The 22,737-nt window shown below is 39.4% G+C and overlaps 1 protein-coding gene across 1 annotated transcript in view; it reads left to right on the forward strand.

Moving 5' to 3' along the window:
- TG (thyroglobulin) overlaps window positions 1–22,737 on the forward strand; it is a 158,398-nt gene that overhangs the window by 42,219 nt on the left and 93,442 nt on the right. The window contains exons 23-35 of the mRNA XM_075024393.1: window positions 3,506–3,628; window positions 5,354–5,469; window positions 6,089–6,197; window positions 7,456–7,653; window positions 9,416–9,583; window positions 10,122–10,187; window positions 10,913–10,993; window positions 13,097–13,234; window positions 14,367–14,543; window positions 15,541–15,652; window positions 16,223–16,302; window positions 17,745–17,888; window positions 20,483–20,548. Coding sequence (XP_074880494.1) covers window positions 3,506–3,628; window positions 5,354–5,469; window positions 6,089–6,197; window positions 7,456–7,653; window positions 9,416–9,583; window positions 10,122–10,187; window positions 10,913–10,993; window positions 13,097–13,234; window positions 14,367–14,543; window positions 15,541–15,652; window positions 16,223–16,302; window positions 17,745–17,888; window positions 20,483–20,548 — 1,578 coding nt within the window. The remainder of the gene's footprint in view (window positions 1–3,505; window positions 3,629–5,353; window positions 5,470–6,088; window positions 6,198–7,455; window positions 7,654–9,415; window positions 9,584–10,121; window positions 10,188–10,912; window positions 10,994–13,096; window positions 13,235–14,366; window positions 14,544–15,540; window positions 15,653–16,222; window positions 16,303–17,744; window positions 17,889–20,482; window positions 20,549–22,737) is intronic.

The raw sequence follows: 22,737 nt of genomic DNA on the forward strand, positions 1-22,737 counted from the left end.
ATGTTTTGACTCTGCATAAGTGAAACCTCCTTATGAAAAGACTCATCACTTCACAGCTCATGGGGATTCACTTTCCCCTAGTTGTGGCCTCTGCCTTAAGTCACATTCCTCCTTAATTTTGCATTTCTTGACTATATTGGGGAAGCTATTTCTGGTAAGGGAAGAGAGAGAAGCAGGTTTTTTGCACTCTCCGATGGCTGACAGCCTTTGATGTATGCTGACCTCCTGCTGTCTGCTTGGAAACCCAAAAGAGTAACGAGAGGACTAATGGGAAAGAAGCAGAATGATTAATTTCTTCGTAAAATTATCACTCATCAGTGTGTTCATGTGAAATAATAGGCTGTGTTTGGCAATGACCTCACAGCTGCAGCGTAATGTCACCCTCTGGGCTCCTGCTGTATGGTATCTGACTTGGTGAACATATCCTTGCAAGCTGGGGGAACTTCTGCTTGAACATAGTTGTGAAATGCCAGTTCTCAAGGATGAATAATTTGAAAAAAAAGTCATCCATCAAACAGTCCCCAAACTGCCTGCAGTAAGGTCTAATTACACTTCTCAGCCTCAAAGCTTTTGCCTTGCCCAAAAATAGTTTTCCAGAAGTTTTTATTACTCATCATATGATTGGTATCAAATTTAATGGAATATTCAGTTTAGAAACTTATGTCATGATGTGCTCTGAATTAGACAATGTCTTAGGACAGGTGTGATCAGTGGAAGAAGTGTGAAATGGGAGCCATTGGTTGTGAAGAGGTCGCAAAACTATCTTCGGTTAAAATAGCTATTTTTTTCCCCGAGCATACTCAGAGACTGATCGTAGTTATCAACACAAGGTGTTAGCCTCTGTTGCTCTCAGTCACAGGGTTGTTGGGATGTTTGTCTAGGCAGAAGACTCATAGCAGCCTAATTCTCCTGTTACCTTGAGCCTTCTGGCATGAGCATTTCTGACTGTCCAGGATGGAGTAGTTGTAGATATTTGTGTTTATTTTTGTGCATCATGCTAGAAGATTTCATTACAAATAAATATTTATAAGTGTTGAGAATTCAAGGTTTAAAAAAAAACCCAAACAACAAACACCCAAGAAGTCTGGTTGTGGGGTTTTTTTAATAATTTACAGGCTAATTTAATTTCATTTTTTTCTTTTAAAGATCATGCTGCATTTCCAGAAAACATTATATAAAGTGAAACTGATTATCTCTATTTTTACTTTTTACCCTACCCCTTCTATTTCCTGTAACTGAATTCAGCATGCAACAAGACAGCAGGGTCTGAAGACTGATCTTGCTTTGACAGGATGATGGTGATTGGGCAGGGTCAATAAATAACCCAGCTGTTTTGGGGGTTTGGGTCTTCAGATGGAAGAAGAATTCCCTTGTATGAATGCACAGTAATAAGCTGTAACAACCCATGCTCATTTGTGTTGTTGTCTCTCTTGTTATATTTTAAGCCACACTTAACATTCATTCATTCATTGCAACAGGGATAGGATCTAGAGCTTTACTCTAGTAGTGAGTGAGATGGAGAACTTCTGCTATGCACTAAGCCTGTGAAAAGGCTGAGTAGTTATATTACAGTTGAGAAGAGGGCAGTGTGAACTAACTAGTTCATGAAAATGGGAGCTGGTAGAATATGTTTTGTTGTACCTTTTTTTTTTAATTGACAGAGTAGCTTAATGAATGCAATTTTTTTATCTTTCTTTATATTAAAAAACAAAATTCAAGAATTAAAAAAAGCCAGCTTTTCTATTAGTTTTGCAATGCTTTCAGTTTTGTGTTGAGTTACACTTCCTATTTTTTTCCTCTACTTTTCTCCCATATTATTGCAGAGAAAATGGAGGGGTGGGATGAAGCCAGAATTAGGAAAAAAGTATCAGAAGAAAAGAAAAACATTTAAAAATGTAATTTTTATTTTGAATTAGAAATGATGGCAGCAAAAAGAACAAACAACACAAAAACTCTGCTTCTTTTCAGTTTTATGAAGATATGTGAATTCTGGTTTCAACCAGGCATTGCTGCAAGTTGCAGATGTAGAGGGATTCAGTTTAGTGCAGAATTAAGCTGATGCTTGTATTTTGGTGTCCTGTATTTCTAGGAAGGGACAAACTTCCACCTCTGTTTACAACATGATTCAGCCCTCTCCCCAGCCGAGCTGGAGTGCAAGGATTTTTTTGTGTTAAATGTTTGGCTAGCCCTCGTGCTTTTTCTGAGCAGAAATGACAGTTTTATCAAAAGCATCTGCTGACTCAGCCCTAACAACAGTGGACATTTGCTTCTGATTTAGTCCCGACTGTTCTGCTGTAAGAGTACAAATGATTGTTTTAAGAACTTATCCCTGACTTTTATTTTGTGGTTTATCCAGACGTTTCAGGGAGAGAGGCCTGGGATGATCCTCCTGGACCTCTGCGCCCAAATGCGCAGGGAAGAGAAGGGCTGAGCCTCCAGTTCTCCCATGTGCAGACATCTCCCATGGGCTGAGATCAGACCAGGGCTCCTGCTTCTTAGCAATTTTAGGTCTAGGCTGGGCATTGGCTGCAATGAGCCAGAGGTTTGCTTTCATCTGGGGCATTGAGAGGAGAAGTCTGGTCACCACAGGGGTGATGCTAAGTCACCACGTTCTTCCCTTCTCTTTAATATGCTATGCTTGTGGAAAGATACCGGTATATCAACATGTGGACACATGGTACCAAAACTCCTTTGTAATACAGCTAGTAGCAACCTGAGCCGGGTAGCGGTGGTACCACTGTGTGTCCCTTCACCAGATTATACTCTTCTTCAGGGCATGACCAGCGCCAAACCTTCTGGAGCCTAAATTGGATTCTTGCCCCATTTAGTGACCTTTGAGTTTTGCATCTCTAGACCCCATGAGCTTTTCCCAGTGTGTGAACAGTGCTGCTTGTCAGACACCCTTACGCTCAGGTGCAGTGGGTCCAACTCGGAGTAGATAAAAGAGTTTGGTAAGTAAAGTGACAGGCTGGAGTCAAAGGTTGAATGAAGGAGTAAAACAGAAGCATGTAGGACATCCTACATTGGATGGATCCCTGAGCCTGAAGTCAGTGGAGATCAGGCTGTTGTTCTCCTATAAACACGTAATAAGGCTCCTAGATTTCCTTTCTAACCAAGTTCTGTTGGAGCTGGCTCTTGTTTCAGTGGCTGTTTTGCAGAAAGTTGGTTTCCCCGTTGACTCAATAGTTGGTTCAGTGCCATGAACAAGTAATGGGAGATGGCCAGTCTGCCGCTGGAAGAGAAGTCTCACTTGAATATAAACTTCCAGCCCACTCCTGGCTAACTGTTTTTTAAAAGATCTTGTGACACTTTTTTTTGCTAAACAGAAATTATATCCTCAGTCCAGCTGTCTCCTGTGTTATCTGTGGAGCTATGGTACATCATTTAATGAGCAAACCTCTTTCCCTGCAGAATTCTTCAATTTTTATTTCTACCTAAAGTCTTTGTCTCTCTGCAGCATGGGAACTGATAATAGTACTGGTTGGTTTTTTGGTGTTTTCTTTAGTGCTCAGAAAATTTGAGATAGTTCCTGCCTCCAGACTGATTTATGGGTCAGAAGAAGCTCAAATTCTTCAGTCTCAGTCATTTGGGGGAGACCTGCAAAGTCCAGCTTTTCAGTGCATTTCAGGTGAGGAAAACTCTCAGAAAATCTGTAGAGACAACACTAACAATCACGGAAAATAATAATCTTGTTATATGATGAGCTTATAGTTAAGTTCCTAGATGAACTATATATTTTGTGGTTCAGCACCAATTTACTGCAAGATATTTACAACTTTTGGTGACCTTGGTTCAGGGAAGACATTGATCTTTCTTTCAGAAAGAAGTCTTCTGTCTTTACATACCATTTCAGACAAGTCATCTGACTTTAAAGCCAGTTAGTATAGTTTGCAATACAGATGAGAGCTGAGGTTCAGACCAGGAAACATTCATCAGACTTTTCAGACGTGCAGACAGAAGGAGGATTAGGTGTTCAGGACATGTGAAAACCAAGCTTTCACCTCTTCCCAAATTACCTGATTGGCACATAAAAGAGGAATAATCATCCTTGCTTACATCAGAAGGATATTATAAGGAGTGCAAAGATATTCCTCTACCGAGCCTTACAGTGTATATACTATATTACATCTGGATGCATCATGTTTGCTGGTTTATATTGGTTCAAAATCATCTAAACTTTGCAAAGGGAATCACTGCACTGCTTTCAGGCTGCTTTGAATCAGTCTCACCTTCTGTCTCCAAAGGCTCAGACTGTGAAGAGAGGCAGAGGGGTTACATTCAAAATAAAGACACCCTGGCAGTAATAGCACAGGCAGCCTGTTTGTAGGGCAGACATCAGTGGCTTTGTGTCACATGCCGTGATCTAGCTGGAGCAGTCATCTCTCATGCTAAGAAGTGAATACACGAAGCCTTATATGTATTACTAGAATGATTTTTCTGCACCAGATCATCCCCTAGCTGTATACTATAAGGTTTCTTGCACCTTCCTCTGAAACTGGAGACCTTCAAAAGCAAGACACTGAGCTGACAGAACTGTAGGAATGAACTTAGGGAGGAAAAGATGCCCCTTTGATAAGCAATCTGATTCAGTGCACGTAGCCTGTATTTTTGTTATAGGTTACATCCACTGTCAAATGGCAGCACTACTGCAAAATATTACTGCTGGAGTGCTCACTAAAGGGTAAGGGTTAGTATTTCACTCTGCTTCCCTACAGAGTCAGACAGCTTAGCTTACATTTCTGATAATGTTTTGATCAAAGCTGGTTGATTTTATGCTAAAGACATTTGGAAAAATTTCCACCTCCTGTTCTAGGAGCAGGGCTGTGGGCACAGGTTAGTGGTGAGTGTGTAAGGGCAGAAGGACCTTCAGCCACTCCTAAATCTGGAGGGGGATGGCTCCCTTCCACTGGCCAGGTGATTGCTGCAGAGGCAGCCGGCACGATTGAAGAATTTGATGTTTCCCTCCTTCCTATCGCTCCAATATTTGTCACAACCTGTTTGCCATGGGGTTACTGTGTCAGGCAGATGTGTTGTGCTGGCAAAGTGGCCCATGAGAGTCCTCTCTGCCTGCCTCGGGCAAAATTGTCCACCAGACTTTAAAAACTTGGGTGGGTGGTTAGACCTAACTCAGCTGTTTGTATCATCAGGTGAGGAAAACTTTTTGCATTAATTTAATTTAAAAACCTAACCCTCTACTAAAATAGTTGAATACTAAAGTTCATCTGGCTAATGAAATTCATGTGCTTGCAGTCTGATAGAGGTATGAAAAACTAGACAAATGGCAGTGGAATTTGTAGCAGAAATTTTACATATGAAATGCTAGGAAACCTAAGGTTTCTTTCCTGGTTTTCAGGCTGTGACAGGGAAGACGCATGTGGTTTTGCAACTGTAACTCCTGCTGGTGCTGAAGTTCTCTGTGAATTATACAGTGCTGCTGAAGTCAACTTCAACTGCACCACCTCTGGATTGGTAAAAAAGATCATATTTAAAAATATGTGTTTATCATAATACTGTATGTTGCATATAAGTAGATGGCATCACAGAAGAAAGGCAGACTATTACCTGACCCCTCGCACATTGCTCTTCACTGTGGCACTAATAAATTCCTGCAAACTGGTAAAGAAGCTACACCCAGATGTTTCCAAAAGTGACATCTGAATGTCTCAGTGTTTGGCTGAAACTTTTGTTCTTAAAACATGCTGAACTCCTGCAGTCAGGGAATCTGGTTAACTTAAAAGGAGGGTTCATCTGGATAATCCAGACTAGAAGTATCCAGGTTGATAATTAGGTCAGCTGAAACAGTCATCAGTTCTTGGTGCCTTCCTCTAGCCCAGGGTTTGAACTGTGTGCTCTTTAGCACTGTAACATCTTCCTATTCACTACTTTTAAACACAGCAATGTGGCATTGAAGAGTCGAGATCTCAGTTTGATAGAATAAAAAAAGTCCACACTGGGCCACCTGGAGCTTTGTTTGTTATAAACCATGTGCACTAATTCCTCCCCCTGAGTTTCTGAATAAGGAGAACGTGTCTTAGGAGAGGAAATGGATTAGGTTGTATTTATTGTGCGTGCCTTTTTTCTGTCTCAGGTGCAAGGTGTTTTGGGGAACCCTGCTGCCACTAGCATCGATCGTCTCAGCTGCCTGCTTCATGTCAGGAATCCGGAGGGAGATGCAGTGATGGTCTATTTGAAGAGAGGTACCAGATGCGAGTCACTCTAACGTTAGACTGCTGTGCCCAAATTTGTAGTTACTTCTATATAGGATCATGACTAAATGTGTGGAGCATCTTTGTTTAAGAAGACACAATACTTTTCAGAGTTTAGCATTTAGTGATAGCCCAGAAACCTCATCAAATCTTCCCTTCATGCCTTGTTCCCTAGAAATTAGGAATACAGCTTTTGTAAGCCATTTTGATAGCTTTCTCCAGGAGATAGTCCCACAAAAACTCAAATTCTATCCAGTGTATTGTTCTATTCTGTTCTGTTCTGTTGTACTATGATTTGTCTTTATTAAACAGTTTATTATTTGAATGTATAAGATATTATTAACGGCCAGCTTGTACAAAATTTAAATTTACGTTAATTTTGATTGTGAATTGTCCTACTAATACACCAGCCAAGAAATAACCTGCTCTTCAGTGAATCCCAAAGTGATTCAGCTGAACTAATGAATGTACAAGATACTTTTTTTTTTAATTTTTTTTTTTTGGCTTAAGTGTGATTGATATCACTGCATGTCCTATCCAATGTATGTCCTACTTTAAGCCTCATGCCAAATTTGAAACAAGACAACCAAATGCAGAATGCTGCAGGGTTTGAGTCAAAACTCTCTGCTGTCGCTGTTTTCCTTTTACTTCTATCAAACCTCTGAGTCACCATTTATTAACAATAACAAAAATAAAGAGCTAAGTCTCACCCGAAAAAAGACAAGTCCCCTGAGCTTGTTGGAGTCAAAATCTTGTTGATACCAGATCTGCTCTAGATTTCTGTTTATATTGCTAATTAGATCCAGGATTATATGAATCATGTCCTCTTACATATGTGTCTAGTCAGCAGAAGCCTTAACTGCAGATGCAGTTATGCTGGCCAAATTCCACATTTTACTTTTTTAGTGAGATAAGTTTGTTTCATTTATACCTGGGAGTTACTAATGTCGGGTTTGAAAGTGGAATATTACCAACCTTACTGCATACATGGATTTAGGAGCCCTTTGCTGGTACAGTGGACTGGTTTTCCTATCCTGGCAGTACATTCTGACCAACTACCCAGGTATAATTGCACCAAACCATTTGATGATCTTATCTTGCATCTGAAACTCAAGGTCTAGAAAAGGAATTTTAAGGCTGAGTTTTTATCATAAAACTTTCAACCAGCTCCAGTCTGCAGGCAATCCAAAAGCATCCCGTCTCCTCTTTGAGCTCTTTTGACCATTTCTTTCCTGTTCTGTCTACCCAGGACAAGAATTTAACTCATCTGGACTCAAGACCTTTGAAAGAACCAGTTTTCAGAATGTGCTTTCCGGCGTGTATCGCTCCGTGGTGCTCTCGGCAGCTAGCGCGTCTCCGACTGATGCTCAGCTCTTCTGTCGGCAGACTTGCAGCCGGGACTCTTGCTGTGACGGCTTCATCTTGAGTCAGATGGCACTTGATGGAGGTATTGTCGAACTGCAAAATAAAAAATTCTGCAGTAGAAAACCAACACTAACTGAGTAGAATGCATTTTTGGACACAGTACAGCCACCTCTACATCACAGCAGTGTCAGCAGCCTGCCTCTACATCACTGACATTTTTTGGTAGAAGATAGGCAGAATTTGAGTAATGCCAAAGACTTGGAGCAATAGAGATAAAGGCCTGAGGTAGCAAGCTGCTCTTGGAGAGGAATGGACATTTTGAAAGGATTATTCTTTTGACCTGCTTTAGACATCTGCATCTGGATGAGAGAAATCCTTCTGAAAATGCCTCTGTCCTCATGTAACACAGCTCAGTTGCTAGAAGTTGGTGCCTTTCAGCTGATGGAATTAAGGCAGTGCCTCCAGACAGAGTCCTTGTAGTGCAAATGTAAATCAGCTCCATTTCTGGAGCAGGAAAAGAGGATGCTAAAGAGGGAATTATGTTGTGTTATTGCATGCAGGAATGATGTAATCTCCTAAGTCTGGGTGTCTAGCTAGGAGAGCAAGTGGGAGTGGGGTGGACAGAGTCTGGCAGAGGTGGGATTTAGGCAGAGCCCACAATTCTGCCAGCAAATTTGAGCACTTGATGTCAGTGCCTGCTTTTTGTAGTTTCTTTTCAAGCTCACATGGGATCAACTTTTCCGTTGGAGGTGCATTTCCTATAGAAAAAGGGAAGTTCTGACTGAGATGTCTCAGGCTTTTAAAGACGGGCTCTTACAAATCCAGGCATGTGCTACTGGCTGCTACGTGGCCAGCACTTCTCCAGTTTTGAGTGGAAAGTGATCCTGGATTTGAGAAAACTTTCTCTGTGGAAGTTGTCAAGCAAATGTTTCCAGAAAATTATCTTCTGGTTTGGCATCTCATATTTTTTTGCATCAAAATATTCTAGGTGGATTCTGTTGTGAAGTCCATTCCTCTATATATTTGCCATCAAATTTTGGGGTTCTCCATACTTGTGAACGTAGAAGGGGGTGTGGAGAAGGTGAATGTTGCAGAGCTCTCTGTTTAGTTGGGGTGACTTATTTGCATCAACACTACAAGTAAATGCATTACTTGTACTAGCATTTTGTTTTAAAAAATAATTAAAAAAAGAAGAAAAAAGTAGCATATTCAACATCTCATGTACCCAGTCCATAAAAACAAACCAGAGGGCATTGTAAAACCATAGAAATGCCTGAGCTGTGACAGCAAGTACAAAGCAAGAGCTGAGCATTGTCTAGACGTGATGGTAACAGACTGGTGCCAGAACACCTGGCCTTAAGCATGCTGGTCCCCCTGACTCACATCGCAATGCTGGGGGAGACTGGAATCAGGCACCAGTCCAGGAAACCATCCCAGTAAAAATGTAAGTGCTTTCTTGGTTCAGAGCCTGAGATTGTAAGACCGCCAAAGGATTGAATATGTCTCCGTGGTGCTATAAAGTGCTGAGAACACTGTTGGGTATTATCAGATAATAGTAATATTTTATTAGGTGGTAATAGTATGTGCTTAAAATCTCTGAAAAGCAGGCTATGAATGTTTAGTTTAGGTATGAATAGCTAACCTTAGTACTCCAATTTGAATGTATGGCTCTGATTTTCTTCCTTTTTTTTTTGGGGGGGGGGTAGCAATGCTAAAGGTTATCTATCTCAGTGACACAAGTTCAGTTGGCATTTAGAGAAAGTATTGGGATGCTTGGGTGAAAAGCTCTGTATAAGTGCAAAGCATTATTGGAGTGATGCAACTCTCTCTTTGCCTGAACCTAGGTACCATTTTGTGTAGTTTGATGAGCTATCCAGACGTGCTGATCTGCAATGCAAATGGCTGGAGTCCAACACAAATGTCTGTCGTAGATGGGATATGTAAAGGTGTGAGCTATGATGAAAAAGAGAAGATGTTTTCCTTCACCCTGGGAGGACAAGTGTTCAGTGGAAGTACGTCAATGAATTATCTCAATTTCCATTACTTTTCTTTAATTCTCGTATAGACTCTGCCTTTTTAACCAGCCTGCTCTTGTGCTTTTTTTCTCAAGTAAATCCATATCTGTACAATCACAAGAGAATAAGAACTCTCTAACTGGATGCATTGTTAGACAGATGGACCTCTCATGTTTTACTGTGTGAACGTTAATGAAAGTCAAGAATGTGTTTAGTATGTCCCCCTGTAATACTTCCAGTATTTAATTCAGGCAGATTCAAGCCAGTAATCTGAAAGAAAGGCAAAGACTGGAGCAAAGACAAAAAGAGAGATGCCTAGAGCTACACAGAAAAAGCAATGATGGAAAATAGAGTAAAGCCTTGGCATCCTGGACCCAGACTAGCACCAGGACACCTGGGACCTTCTTCCTTAGGGTCTTGTACTGTTAATTAGACACATAGTCTAATGATGCATTTTTAATGCAATTTCTGAGCATTTCGGTACTACCTCTTTAATTTGAGTGGCTATTCTAACAAACTTTTTTTTCTTTATTAGCTTCTAAGTTGGTAGAAGAGGCAGAAAGAAATTTTACTACTTTTCAGAATATTTACCTGTGGAGAGGTGAGTTATCTCTCAGAAGTTGTTATAAAAGCTTATGATGAACTGTGGGCAGTGGCAGACGTGTGTTTTATAACAGAAGTGTCATTCTTACTTTATTTTATACTGTCCAAATTGAGACACTACTCAAAAGTCTTTTCTGGCAGGGGTGGGTGTAATCTGGAGTAATTCTGCTACTGTCAGTTTCATGAAATTTGGGTAAATTCTTGTGTCTGAGAATTTACTTGATAACTTTTAATACCTGTGAAGATGGTACCATGCAGACACTTGCCTTTGTCCCATCAGTGTCCAGGCACCATAATAATTTGGCACTTTATGCATAACTATATGGGTTATTTTTATTAGCATGATAACCCTGTATGTGTTATTTTTGCAAGTTTACTTTCTGAATGTTGCAATGTACACAGCAGGACCTGCACAAATGATTTGTGATACTGCTTTATAAACGTACACAGCCTCCAGAGCACTGATGCTGAATGCATGGTGATTGTGGGTATGGCATTTACTTTTATCCTCAAAACAGCGTGTTCTGGTTTAGGTTTTCCTCAGAGTTATACGGAGATAGTTTTACTCATTTTTGATTCAACAGTTGGTGGAACTACCTAAGGAGTTTTCCTAAATGGTGTACTTTAAAATATTTGTTAAATTCTGGGAACTAAGGATGATTTTGTCTTGCGGAAGAAAGATAAAGGGAATTACTATACTCTTTAATTCCTCTTGCATTCCAGGCTCCGATATGGTGACCCGGACTAAAACCTCTGCATGCATTGGTACCACTTTGAAGACAGAGAATGTTCTAACGTTATCAGGTATTATAGTAAGGGTGGACAGAGAAGGCAGCAGAAGATAGCAGAGGGGGGTGCAGAATTTAACCGTAAAATATCATATATTGCCATATATGCATCATAATGATATAGGTATTGTGAAGTCCAGAGGATTTCTCTTAGGTAGGAAGTCTGATACAGGTTTTGAGAAAGATATTAAAAATGTAAGCCTCCTGTCTTTATGGTTTTTACGTCTCCAGGCCAGGCTGGAAATGAAAGTGTTAAAATGTTCTGTGAAAGCTTGTTCTTTCAGACTTACTGAACTATAAAGACTCAGAAAATATTATTTGGCTGGGAAAAAATTTTGCATAAACCCAGGAATCATATCCTTAGCCTGGGTACCTGGGCATATTTACTGCTACTGACAATATGACTGTACATATGATGCTTAGAGAAACTCAGGATGAAACTGCAATCACAAGTGTTTCTACCATGCGTGATGAATGTGAGGGACCTGTGAAATTCTCTAGCTCCTTTGTTAAACCAGGGTCTGCTCTTCATTATACCAAGTCATGTATATTTCCAAAATAATTTGTATTAAATTACTAGAGTTTATTGGGCCTTCAGCACCGTAATCCTAAGAGAAAGAGAGCAGTGGAGCCTGTTGAGAGCACTTTGGTTCATCTCTAATGAACTGTAATCCTTGCTGAGGAGTCTTGATGAATACCTGAGCATGTGGTTTAATACATGTAAAACCCTAACATGAAGTGAATTGCTGATTTTGCTTATGTAATTTGAAAGGAAGGTAAACTAAAATGCCCATTTACCTAGTGGTGCTCCTCTACAATTAGTGGTATTTTAAAGTCTAGATTTAAAAAAAAAAAATAAAAAATTGCACTTAATACATTGGGTGAAATTCTCTTGCGTCTACTTGCCAAGGCATGAGTGCAGCCCTCAGGGTTCTCCATTTATGGTGCTGTGGCTGATGATATCATTAAAACCTGAAGTTATGCAAGGAATGCAGTTTCTTCCTCCATCCCTTAGTCTTAGTCATGACAGAAAGTGTTTCAAGAGAAGCTGAAGGTTGAAGTTAAGTCTTGAGAGGTAACAAGACTTATAAGTCACCTTTTAAAAAAAAGTTATGGATACATCTGGGAAAATATCTATAGAGCTTTTATTACATGGTGATCATCCTTAAAGCACATGGTAACATATCTTTTCTATTTTCTGATAGAAAATTCAAATCTGTTGTGCACTCCCAGCATGTCAGTAGGTGCTTCAGCATTTCAGCTGCAATTATCAGCATGTGTTTACTTTCTTATTTTCATTTTTGTCTGGCTGTTTCAGTGCATGTAAGATTAAATAACAGAATCTCTCACAATGTAGGAGTAACTGGGGAATGAGACCTGCTGATGGCTTTTGATGAAAGAAAAGGTGTTCATGAAGAAATTTGTAAGAGATCAGTGAAGAGCATCTATTTCTTTCAATATTGGACTCTTCTTTAGGGGGATTAATTTGAAAACAGCCTGAAATAGCTGTGATTGATTGTTTCAGAGGGAGCTCAGGGAATATAAAGCATTGCATACACATCTAAAGATCACAGGCAGGTGACAGAAAGGAGTTACTTAATGTAGTCTATGGTAGCATAAACTAGGAGAAATAAATGGCTAAAATAGGTATTAAGCTTGTTAAGAAAAATTTAACACTGAGAGGTGTAAAAGCTTCTCAAGGGAATATAAGGAAACTGCTGTATTTTGGATTAATAAAACTAGATTGATTAAGGTGAGCATCCTTTGAGGCATCATATTTCACTGTTAGGATGATGTGTTGTACGACAGAGTAGACAGAACCTTCTTATTTCTAGGCGCTGTGATTTTCATCTAGGTTTTGGGTGGTGGAAATAGTGCGACAATGCTATGTTGTGCAGTGCAGCTCAGCGAGGAGGCATTGCCTACACGAGCATCGATAACTGTGGGTGGACAATTCTGTTATTAAAAGCAGCCTTTGGTGTATTCTAGCCCTACAAAACAGTTGCAGTTGTTTTACTGTGAAAGGCAGAATTTTATATATAAATAAATTTAATTTATTCCAGATCATAGTTAAGTTTTTTGTGGTTTTGAGCAGTTTCTTTGTTTGTTTGAATCTCAGATTCCACAAAGGATCTTTTCTACCTAATGGACAACAGCCGGGTACAAAGTGACCTGAACTATTCTCTCCCTTATCAGCAGTACTGGGTCTTCAGGCAGAAGTACTCAGCAGAGGAAGCCATGCTTTGGTGTCTAACACGTAAGACAACTTGGAGACTGTTATTCTATAGTGAATATTAATTAATTAAAATCTTCCAACAGGTATTATAATCATAATGAATAGAAACTCTGGATTTAGAGATTTTTCAGGGAAAACCCAAAAAATTTTTATGGAAGTTGCTAATGGGGCCACCTGTTTCTTCCTTACGAACTTTGTCTACTGTCAGAAAGGAAACCCATTGCTCATCATCAGGATATCCCTGTTATGGGCAAGAGAAGTAGAAGATACAGCTTAGGCAATACTCTGCTCTTCTTGAAATGTTGCCCTCCAAATAGATAGATGACACAGTGGTAAAGGAAGAAGGTATAATACAGATATTTGGGGTTAATGATAAAGTATATTTTGATGCGATAAATGGAGAAGAGTTTCTAGCTCTGACTACTAGGAAGGCAGAACCTAGAGTACTAAACAGTGCACAAACATCACAGTCAGAGGTCAGTAGAGCTATGCCTGTTTAAAATTAAGCATTGACATATGTATTTACAGAAGCCGTTGCCCCAGTAATTAAGAAATGGGTTTGACAGCTTTGTTTCTTTTCTGAAGGTGCATTAGTACCCTGGGGCAAGTTTCAGTGCAAATTGCTACAAGCAAATGCTTGAACAGTTGATTCTGGAAAAGTTACTTATCTTTTTGTGTAAAGTATAAACCCTTCAGAAATATTTTTTGCAAAAATTTCCTAAGACATTGAAGAGAATATGTTATTTTATTGTCCTTTTTATTCTTTGAAGTAATAGACCCACAACTAATGCAGAGTTATTTTATATACAGTTTGTATGTCAAATTTACTAAAAAGAAAAAGAGAGATCTTTATGAGTGACAATGTAAGCGTGACACCAATACGCTAGGCTAATGGTTGTCACAGCTGGGGCGTGTATCTTTCCAATTAGCTGTGGTGTAGCTCCTTTTCTGTGTTCTCCAGGTAAACCTGCTCTTCAGTGTCACTAGAAACAGAACGTGTCCCCGTTTCTCTTGCGCCGTAACAGAATAATATTGACATTCTCACTTTGAGTTGTTTTCTGATGGGTAGCTTAAAGTGCACTGAAGTCGTGAAGAGGAATAGAGAGGGGAAGAAACCCTCATGTGTGTAACTCTTAGTGACTTTGCTTCCTAGGTTGTTCGCAAGAAGATGAGTTTTGTCGAATGGCAGATCTTCAAAACACCGCAGACATATACTTTGTGTGCACCCTCTACCCAGAGGCAGAGATTTGTGATGGCAGCATTGATCAAATACCAGAAAACTGTCGAACTGTGCTACCCCAACAACCACAGACATTGTATCATAAAATAGGCAAGTTTGGGGATTTGGACATATAATGTGTGCTCTAACCCTAATAATGCAAGCTAGTGTTTTGGCTCTTGATTCTGAGATAAAAAGTCTGAATATATGAATGAGTCCTGGGATGTGACAGAGCAAGGGAAGGTCAGGCAGTCCTGGGTATGGTTTTTTATTTTCGGTTCTGAATGGAAATATATTAACGATGAGTTCGACTCTCCACCTCAGTTTTTCCCAATTCAGAGAGGCCAAAGGTAGCTCAAATAATTTGTATACTGGGTCTTGGATCTTTTTATGATGTGGGTGAGATGGGAATGTCATTGGGATGTCACCAATGCCATTTTCAACCATTAAAATTTCCGTGGTAGTTAAGCAATGCAAAAATTGAAAGTCATTGAGTGTAGTATTTTATTATCTTTTTTAGCAAATCCAGAGTTAGACATGTGGATTCTGACCTCTGGTCCTTGAATGTTTCGGAAGTTCAATCATTTTCTCACAGGGCTCATGTGTGGAAGCTGGACAAACAAACCTCTTATCACTGTGCGGGAACCTATACATTTGCTGTGAAAAATGTAGTTGTCCACTGAGCTAAACTATTAAATTGTGTCTTTTTGGGGAGCTCAAAGTGCAGCCCAAGCTGAGTAATGCATGAGTACGCTGGTGTCTTCCTATCTGGAGTAGTCGCCCAGTACTTGGACCTTGGGGAAAGAGTAATGTCAATACAGGTCTCAGAAAGAGAAGCCCTGGAAGTTTTTCCAAGGGCTGGAAGTCTTTCCTTGGTGATGTGCTTTGCTAAATTTTTAGAACCTTCATCTGTTGGTTTTTTGTTCATCTTCAGGCTTAAGTGTCAAAAGTTTACTGTGATAATGTAAAAATTACCTTTTGATGCATCAAAACCATCGTAGCATAGAAACATAAACTTTACCCTTACCATGTGATTACTTGACCAGCATATGTAAATCATAAGGTTAAGCTGATTTTTTTCCAATTTTGTTTTTCTTTTTCCTTCCAGTCACTCTAAAAAGTTCTGTGAAGAGCTTCTACACGCGTGTACCATTCCAGAAAGTAACTGGGATCTCAGTGAGGAATAAGACTGACATGAGCAGAAAAGCTGTTTCAGATGGGTAGGGCATGACTGTTCCTTTGTTTTTACCGGAAGTTTAATCGTGCCTGGAATACCGAGGCCCTGTTACGCAAATGAAGGGAATCAGACCTATTGATCCAAAAAAAAGCATTATTTGAGAATATTTAATAAAGGAAAAAAAACCCCATATAATTTAAAGGATTTTTATAATTGAGTTATAATGTGTATAATTAGTAATTGTATGTATATGTGAATTATTACTCATACTGCTATTAAATTGCTGGTTGGCCAGTTAAATCTCTTGGCAATAATACACCAAATTAATGTAAACCGATATTTTTAGGGCAGATATCAAAATACTCATCTAAATTATTAGATACAGTCTGGTAGATGTGTACTGATAGAACGTAATTTTATCTACAAATGGAAAATGTATGGAGGTGTCTATGCAGTATGAAGAAGCATAAGGTGGTCTTATCATGAAAGGTGTCTCTACAGGTTCTCAGTGTTTCTCCCCTACGCAGTATCCTCTACTCCCTTCTCTATGGCAGAGACAGATTACTACTGATAATAAAAGTGTCGTGGTTTAATGAAGTTTTTCCTTTTCCAGCTTTTTTGAGTGTGAGCGTTGGTGTGATGCTGATCCCTGTTGCACAGGATTTGGCTTCTTTAATAACTCTCAGCTATCAGGTATTTTTCCACTATTTTAATTTTAAAAATAATTTCAGTCTTCCTTCATTATTACAAATTTTACCATTCTTTTGCTGTGAAGGGCACTTTAAAAGCCCTTGCAGATCTTATGCAACTCTCTTTAGCAACTTCTTGAGTAATTGTAGCCATTTCTAGGAGTTCAGCCCAATGACATGTTCCATGTCTCAGAAATTATTAAGAAAACCTCATGAGAATGACTCCTTAAATGGCTGCAGTTCCAACAGCATGGAATTCAAACTGATAAAAGTCCAGGGAACTGTTATTTCTCATTTATCAACCCCTATTCCAAAATGTTGGCTGACTTCTTTTTGTGATTTTTTTGTTTTGTTTTGTTTGTTTGTTTCATTTTTTAAAGCCTGAGGGACTTAGCAGCCTAAATATTACTGAAATTAAATGAACGTTAGGCACATAATGTCTGTGGATACTTTGGGGCAGCTTAGCCTGTTGGCTTTCTCAGATGTCTGAACTTCTCTGCTTCCAAATTTTAGTCTTCTACCTGAGGAAGATTGGTTTGTCATAGAGGTCGCCTATCTTCTCCTCCTTAGTATTTTAGCTACTTAAGACATCTCAAGTAAAATTTCTCTTAGTCTGAGGAAATTAGATCTTTAAAAATATGCATGACTTGAAATCCATTAGAAAGTCAAACAATCATATTTTGCTCAGCTGAGATGAATAAGTTAAGGGGTGTTGCCATCCTATGCTCCTTCTATAGTCAGCAGAGAGATGAATAGACACAACTATAGGGTCATTAAGAGCTCTGGTTGACTGAATCCTGTTCTGGAGATACTTTTCTTTCTCTCCACTGGCTGTAAAGGAAATGCTGTGTTTAAAAGAAATCTTTAGCAGGTGTTTAAAATGGGATACCATCCAGATCAAAGTCAATGAAGTAGTTTTTAATATTTCATTCCAAATTCAGATTTAAGCCACTAAAACGGCCAGCTCTGTTTTCAGCAGTGTCATGTGCTAATCAATCCTCCCTGAGGTCATTAGGATGTGCTGGTTTTACAATTCATTTGAGAATTTGGAACACTTCATAAATATTTTTATCTTGATGGAAGTAGGGGTTGTGTTTCAACATACATGCAGATTTTTAATTTCCAGGATTGCATTAACAAGAAAGGGCTGCTTGCTCAAAGAAGAGGTCCTGATCTCTGCTCAGTGGAAATACTCCAAGTGACCTTAAAGGGTTATAATATTGGTGTACCCACCTTCCCTCACATTGAATTCATTGCGATTTTTCAACACTATTTTCAAAACCAGTAAAACTTGGCCCACTTTAGTATTTCCCTCCCTTGATTTCTAAGTCAGTGGAATTCCTTTTAATACTCAGTGGAACCATGCTGTATTCGCTTTCCTCAAAATACTATCTAGAAGAGGAAATCTCTCCTCAATGTTTCTATAGCCATGTATTTCCCCGGCAGGTGGAAAGATTCTGTGCCTGACTCTGAACAGCCTAGGGATCCAGACGTGTGCTGAGGAAACAAGAAGTGCTTGGCAAGTCTCAAATTGTAGTTCACCAGATGCTGAAGTCAGAATACACCCGTTTGGCTGGTATCAAAAGCCTGGTAAGTGATGCAGGGTACGTGGCCTTTTCGACTGGTTTCTGCACATTGAAGCTAAATAATAAGCTTCAATGTGCAGAAGCTTCAGCTTTCTGATGGAGGACCCATTTGCAAGGATCACAAATAGACAAGGCAGACAAGCATGTGCAAGAGAAAGAAAGGTGCAATTTAATCTCCATTTTAATAGAAAAGGAATAGAAGTACCTGAAGGAGGTATAATTTAATTTCTTAGATTGTATGGGACACTTGCGGCCAATGTCAGAATCCAAAGGTATTTTGTCCCACTGCACAGTCCTGGTCAGAACATCATTCTTTGTTTCTCACTGCTTGGCTTATGGTTTAACAGTGTGTGTGGATGCATAACTTCAAAAGTTTTGGTTTTGTTACGGAATTTAAAATTCACTTTTGGCTGTTTTGGTAAAGAAAGGGCCAAGACCAAATTCCGAGGTAGCGCTGTATTCTTTAAGCAGTAAGAAGCCGTCACGTGTTTAAACAGAAGAGAAGTTGTGAGAGGTTAGGTTATTTCCTCAAGAGGAATCAAAACCACTCATAGTCAAAGCGAATTTTCTTTTTCATAGCGAAACAAAGGCTCCATTACTTTGTTGAAAAATTCCAATGGGTTTGTCATTTGTCACACTCGTTTTAGGTGGGTCTAGTTCTACTTTGTTAAACTTTGATAGAACATAACTGAAACAATAAGGAAAACAAACGCCTGGCTGGCTGTATCCCCCTTTATGGGAGGATAGCTTGTTACTGAGTCTACGAATGCAGAAACTTGTTGAACTGCCCTGAGAGCAGCAAAGCCCCACAGGTGCAGGTACGGTGATGTTGATGGAATCGGGGAAAAAAATGAATAAGGAATACTTTTTCCTGCTTTTAAACTCTTAGTTCTTGCAGAGTAGAGAAAGGCTGATACCTGAGTGGAGAGGGGAGGCATGAAGTGTGGATATATACTGTCCAGGGCATGTGATATAAAGATAATCTAGTTAAAGTTGTGTAGAGCTAAATCAGGTATCCTAACACGCTGCTTTTTACAGTGTTGGTAAACCTAAAGAAAACCTTCATCCACACTATAAGTGTCATATGAACTCAATCCTGAGCTTTTCAAGTCCTGCGCTGGCACTCTGCCCACTAGTCCATGTATTTCCTTCTCCAGTGGGTCGACACTTGTTCAAGAGTAGAGACAGCACAGAGTGGGGAGGCACCGGGGAAGATGAGGATGGGCTGGGGGTCTGGCGCTGAGAGGACGGGAAGAGCAGCCCTGATCTAGTGGGCAACGGCAGGAGCGGACATTTAGATACGCTTCCTCTTCTTGGAATTGTTTTTCCTCTCGTTGGCAAAGAATCAACTGAAAATAAAGGGTGTTGCTCACTTTACGGGCGGAGGGATGATGAAGAGGAGCCTGGGCTATATGCAAAGGGGGGAGCGTTAGGAGAGACAGCGACATTTCCTTATGTAGTGAGGAAGCTTCAGATGTGTTTCCACCATGACATACAGTAAGGCACAGATGTTTATGCAAATGGAGATATTTGCAGACAAAAGTTTGTATCAGTTGGGCTGGTGTGTTGGGGGTTTGGGCACCAGGAAGAGGCACAAAAAAGCTCTGAGGCTAAAAGGGAAAAGGAGTGAAATCCGAAGGAGGAATTTACCGTAGGCAGTGGTACATTAGCACAAATTGGGTTTAGTCCACAGCTTCGTTGTGGGAAGGTACTTGTGCCCCCACGTTTCATAATATGTTAAGTTGACGTGTGAGCTGTTTGACCGCACAGCTCCGCTCGTTAGAAATTTGACTTTGTATGTATAGTCACGGTTGCAGCTCAGTCAATGAGGAACATATAGTAGCATTTTAAAGAGAGTTCTGGGTAGCCCCAGTTCTTCACTCCTGTTGGTGTGAATAGGCAAACTCCTGAGTTTTTAGAAATATCTACTGGTTACATGCATGGGCAGTACAAAGTGGAAGAAGCAAACAGAAAATCTGATCTGTTTTCAGCTTCTGTAGGGATAGTAATTCATAACTGAGAATTTATAACTGATTTGATTAACTGAAGTGTTTTACAAAATATGAATGCACAGGGGAAACTTCTTGTTTGTTTTTTTAAAATTACAAAATGTTTAAGGGAAATATTAGCAAATGAGAAATTTCAGTGTGGAAAATACGAGTGATTATTTTAATTTTAATTTGGAAAGCTTCCTGCTGGAAACTGACTTGTTCCTAATTCTTATTTTGAGAAATTCCAGTTTGGTAATCAGGAAGCAGAGAAAATCTCATGTCTGTTGTGACGCAGAAAACCAAATACAGAGAGGAGCATGGAAAAAACCATAGAACTACTGAAATGCATTTTTCATAAATAACTGCATTTTGAAAAGTGTTTGTAGGAATGTTTATAAATATGGAAATTTAGGGAAGTCTGGTTTCATGTACAACCTCAAAAGGGTTAGATGGCAAAGCAGGCTCGCATCCTTACTCCTGGTGTTTGTGATGAGAAGATGCAACATTCAGATCCCAGAAAGTGTTGCTGGAAATATTGAGGTGTTGATTACATTTTGAACCTTCAAGTGTAATTGTTTTAAAATGTTTTGTTATTTTCTGCTTTTAGCTGACTTGAAGAATACCATGCCTAACCTGTGTCCACCTGTTAGTTTACCTTTCAGGCCAGAAAGTGGTAAGTGTATTCATGTATTAAGCCGAAAAAAAAGGGAAACATCCTCTATTTTGTATGTATTGCTAAAAGCCCACACTAGAATGAAGTGGTTGTGTTCCCCATGAGTTTACTCATTCAGGTGTTTACTTATTTTTATTAATTGTGTATCATTTAAATGGAAGAATTGTTGTCATCCACAGTGCTGCCCTAGTATCTCTCAAACTCACTGCCACAAGAGGTCACTGAGGCAAAATATTTGTCAGGATTGATAAAGAAATTTATCATTTATAAATGTAGGTGTCAGATCGCTTTCAATGGATATAATTTTACATTTTAGTGCAGTGACCAATGATAAAAAACTCTGGCAATGGTAGCCCCCAAAAGCTGTGTATTGCATTATTGTCCACTGTTGTGGGGGTTCTAGCACCTTTCTTGTAGCATCTGCTGATTGCCAGGATGGCAAAGGATGTCAGATTAGACAAATCACCAGCAGTTTCTGTCACTAATGCTGAATGCAAGGAGTGACAATGGGTTTTCAAATAGATATGAACAATTGCAATAGAGATGCAAAGTCAAATTTAGCAAATCTAGATTTCCCCCAAACCCAAGATGATGAAAGGGGCAATTCCTCCAGAAATGAATGCAGGTTTATACTGCTTCATAATTGGTGGTACAGAAGAATGATAAAATGTACTGCCTTTAGTCCTTGTTTGTGGTTTTCTGCAAGGATGGGAATATTGTCTCAAAGATTATTCAGAACTGGATCAAAAGAAATGTAGTATTTGAGGTGTGTGTTGGGTCCCACTTTTGAAGAGATGCTGTAACTTACTATGACACCATCTTTTTTGTATCGGGAAGAAAATTTATTTCAGTCTTGCAGTAAATGAACCTTATGGTACTCACATGTGTTATTTTAAAAGTGGGTGGATCCTTTTAATAAATGAAACTTAACTGCTTTTTTACAGGGCTCTGTGTCTATTGCCCCCTAAAAATATATGCAAATTGTCAACAGCTACAGGCTTCCCTGATGCATCCTTTCCAGAAATACGCAGCATATCTGCTAAATGCTGTGTGTAACGGAAAGAAAGCAGGTTGACTAGTCATTAGATAACTCAATTTAACCCTCAGGTTAGACTGAAATTGAGAAATCTCATCCATCTCTGGCCTTGATTTTCTGTTTGATCTGAACAAATTTTTTAATCTGTTTGTGTTTGTCGTTCCCTAAACTGTATGCAACTGGGCTTGCAGTAGATGGTTAATATTTGCAAAGAATTTTCAATATTGAGTTTAGAATTTATTATTAACTGTTTTGTCATCATATCTCTGACTACCAGTCACAATTCTCTTCAGACTATTTGTATTTATTAGTAAAATTTGTGCTTTTTTAATGATCGTTTTAATGTAATAGAAGAAAAACTCCTGTCTTTGTAGGCAAGCAGAAATACTTTTGTGTGAAATGCTTTGAGGATCTAGTGGGGTAATGCGTAGGTTGGGCAATTCAACTTCTTTGCAAACTGTTTTTCCCATGGCATGTAGCAAAGCACTTTACTAAAGCTTTTTTTCTCCCAGCGTGAAGCTTAGTAGTGGTTTTGTCATTTTCCTCTTATGTTTGTTTTTGCTTTGTTAAATCTAGGAAAACAGTGACCTAAGCAGCACTTAAGGAAATTAGGCCTTCCTATCTGTCATTTGCTTTCTGCTCTTAAGACTTCCCAGAAGTCAGCCACAGCAAGTGAGGTGCTCATCTTACCCTTAGCAACATTCTTGATCTATCACACCCATTTCCAGGTCATCTTTTCAAATGCAGAACAACTAGGGATGTCTCTGGTTTGCAAAGGTCTCGTTAACCACCCAAGTGAGCAGAGCCTCCCACAAAGAGACAGGATTCTGGATTAGAGCAGTTGTCCTGAGGACAGCAGTTGGGAGAAGTCGCTGAATTACAAACAGCACAACTAGCCTGGAAGTCAAATTAGCTCTAGTATCCTGTATTCTTTGGGTTTCTGACACCAATGTGTGCAGCAATGCATTCAAAATGCAACTGGGCACCATCTGCCCTTCTTATGCTCTGCCTCATTTTGATAGTAAAAGTACCAGACTGGTTATTTAGGTCAGATTGCTATCTGTGTCGTGTTGTCAGAGGTTTGGGGAAATTTTCAAAAACGTTGTTTCCAAACTCTTTGTGATTATATATGTTATATTAATTTATGCTATAG

The sequence above is a fragment of the Buteo buteo genome, chromosome 3, assembly GCF_964188355.1.
Source record: "Buteo buteo chromosome 3, bButBut1.hap1.1, whole genome shotgun sequence".
Taxonomy (NCBI): Eukaryota; Metazoa; Chordata; class Aves; order Accipitriformes; family Accipitridae; genus Buteo; species Buteo buteo.